Source organism: Corapipo altera, unplaced genomic scaffold, assembly GCF_003945725.1.
Source record: "Corapipo altera isolate COAL_440 unplaced genomic scaffold, ASM394572v1 275, whole genome shotgun sequence".
NCBI lineage: Eukaryota > Metazoa > Chordata > Aves > Passeriformes > Pipridae > Corapipo > Corapipo altera.
The window spans coordinates 560,785-563,405 of NW_020885001.1; the positions used below are offsets into that span (position 1 = coordinate 560,785).

General features: G+C 59.4%; 1 protein-coding gene across 1 annotated transcript; it reads right to left on the minus strand.

The window, feature by feature from the left end:
* Nucleotides 1–385: 385 nt before the first annotated feature.
* LOC113958666 (prolactin-releasing peptide receptor-like) lies at nt 386–2,308 on the minus strand. Its single transcript, XM_027667121.1, has 2 exons — nt 1,906–2,308; nt 386–1,154 (listed from the first exon to the last, which is right to left on the minus strand). The coding sequence occupies exons 1-2, from the start codon at nt 2,304–2,306 to the stop codon at nt 521–523; spliced, it is 1,035 nt and encodes a 344-aa protein (XP_027522922.1). The 5' UTR covers nt 2,307–2,308; the 3' UTR covers nt 386–520.
* Between the last annotated feature and the right edge of the window lie 313 nt (nt 2,309–2,621).

The following is a 2,621-nucleotide window of genomic DNA, read 5'->3' on the forward strand; positions in this document are numbered from 1 at the left end:
GGTATTTGTGTGTCCAGGTGTATGGATGTACAGGTGTGTGCAGGTGTGCACAGGTGTGGGCAGGTGTCGGTACAGGGATGCAGGGATGCATGTGACGTTGCAGGTGCGCTCAGGTATTTTCGTGTACAGGTGTGTGTAGGTGTGTACAGGTGTGTACAGGTGTCAGTACAGGGGTGTCCAGGGGTCCAGGTGAGGGGGGCTGTGGAGTACCAGCGCATGCAGGGGTGTGTGAGGCTGAACGGGCCAACCTGTGCTGGCACCGGCTCCATCCCTTTACCTGCTTGCTCCGAAAAGTCAATCTCACAGGAGAAATGCCACTTCCAAAACCTGGGACTCATTTAATGCCCCCTTCCCACGCTCCCACAGCCCTTTCCCTTTGCTAACACGGAATAATGACAGGAGGGGTCCTGAGGGGCTGGGCACAGAGCTTTGCTCCCTCCTCCCGCCTCACCCCATCCCCCCTGCTCCCGGCAGCAGGGAAGGCTCTGCCGTGGAGGGTCCGGGCAGGGGGACCCCGGGCTCAGAGCACTCCACCTGCAGCCCCACAGCCCTTGGCGGGGCGGATCCTCCTCTTGCAGGAGAAGATCCTGCGGAGCTCGGTGCGGAAGCGGTGGTGGAGCCAGGCGTAGAGGAAGGGGTTGCAGCAGGAGGAGCTCATGGCGCACCAGTGGCACAGCAGCTGGATGAGCAGGAAGTGGCGCTTGTCGATGAGGTGGATGTCGATGTCCCGGAGGACGTTGAAGACGTGGATGGGGAGCCAGCAGACGCCGAAGGCCAACACCACCAGCACGATGAGGCGGAAGGTCTTCCTCTTCCTCAGGCGGTCGAACTCGGCCTGGCTCTGCGTGGGGTGTCCGGGCACCACCCGGTTCCGCAGCCTCACCGAGATGCACAGGTAGGAGAGGGACACGGCGGAGAGCGGCAGGATGTAGGTGAGGATCAGGGTGCTGTAGGCGTAGGCCAGGCGCTGCGTCTCCTTCTCCACCCAGAACTCCTCGCAGATGGTGAATCCCTCCTGCCTGAACTCCACGTGGTACGTGTGGGCCACGGCGGGGGCCACCAGCCCACAGGACAGCAGCCAGATGCCCCCCACCACCAAAACACAGCTGGTGACAGAGATGCGCCTCCTCAGGGGGTGCAGGGTGGCATAGTACCTGTGAGGAGACACACGGGGAGTCCGAGCCCTCAGGAGCCCCCCAGAGCATCCCCCTCCAGCCCGGGGTGCTCTGGGCTCTGCTGAAGAGCAGAACACCAGCACTCCTGGGGATGTTCTGAGCCCACAAGGGCAGCACGGCTCCACCAGCACTCCAGGCTTCCTCTGCTGTTCCACCCAAACCTTCTTTTTTTTATTATTTTTCTTTTTTTTTTTATTTTTTCCCCTTCCCCTCCTGGTCCTGACCCGCTCCCCCCAAGGCAGAGGTGAACCAGCATAAGAGGCATTGCCTCTGTCCCCTCAGCATTTGGAACACCTCTGATGAGAGGAGATCTCTATGGAAACCCAAATTTCATTAACCCCCCAACTCAGCACACTTCATGTGGCACAAACACTCTCCACCCCAGGGCCAGTATGCACGAGGTCTGGGCACAAATGTACCCAAAGTAGGAAAACCAGGGTGCAAACTCCAATGAGCCTTTGTGCTGGGAGCACGGATCGGGATTTCAGTAGTGACGGCTTCACACAGGGACACGGAACTGTGCAGCATCGTTTGCTAATGCCCAATGTCCCCCCTGCACATCCTTCCCCCAAACTGAGCCCTGCAGCTAAAGAAAAGGCTTCAGGGATACTCTCAGGGAATCCTCGGGGATTTTCCTTTTCCAGTTTTGAGTGTTTGTCAGTAAACACCCTGAGCTGAGGGAGCAACAACCTGAGGGGACAAGGGGGGACAAAAACCCACCGGCACTTACCTGTCAACTGCGATGGCCGTGAGCGTGAAGACAGAGACGTAGACGGTCATGGGCTGCATCAGGAAGACAAAGTAGCACAAAAACTTCCCAAAAACCCAGCCCCGGGTGTTGAAGGCGTAGGCCAGGGTGAAGGGCACGCACGTGGCACACATCAGCATGTCGGAGAACGCCAGGTTCCCGATGAAGAAGTTGGTGACGTTGTGCATCTTCTTGCTCCTGCAGATGACGTAGAGCAGCAGGTAGTTGCCGAAGATGCCGACAAGGACGACCAGGGCGTAGCAGGGGATGATGAGGGGTTTGAAGGACTGGATGAGCTGCACCCCGGTGAACTGGGCGCTGGCGTTGGAGCGGTTCTGCAGGGCCAGCTCGTAGGTGGTGACGTTGGCCTCGTCCCCCTCCATGGCTGTGGCTGAGCCCCTCTGTGTGCAGGCAGGTGAGAACCCCCCGTCTCAGCACTCCAAAATCTGACAGCTGTAGGGTTCAGGTGTCCACAGGGCACGTCCTGCTCCTCATCACAGCACAGGACCCTGCCTGGCACCTGGGGAGAGCGGCTTCACCCCGTGGGCTCCTGGGGAGGGAAAAGGAAAACTGGACTCAGACAAGGAGCATTGCCACGAGGAGCCCTGCAGGAGGGATGCCAGCCCCGGGGTCACAGCAATCACAGACCAGGGAGGGAGAGGAAAAGGAGAAAAGCAGCAGGGCTGTGGGGAAGGACT

Coding starts and splice junctions, on each gene's coding strand:
- LOC113958666 (XM_027667121.1), bottom strand. CDS start 2,306: ATGGAGGGGGACGAGGCCAACGTCACCACCTACGAGCTGGCCCTGCAG. Junction 1,155..1,905: donor ACGGCCATCGCAGTTGACAG/GTAAGTGCCGGT, acceptor GTCTCCTCACAG/GTACTATGCCACCCTGCACC.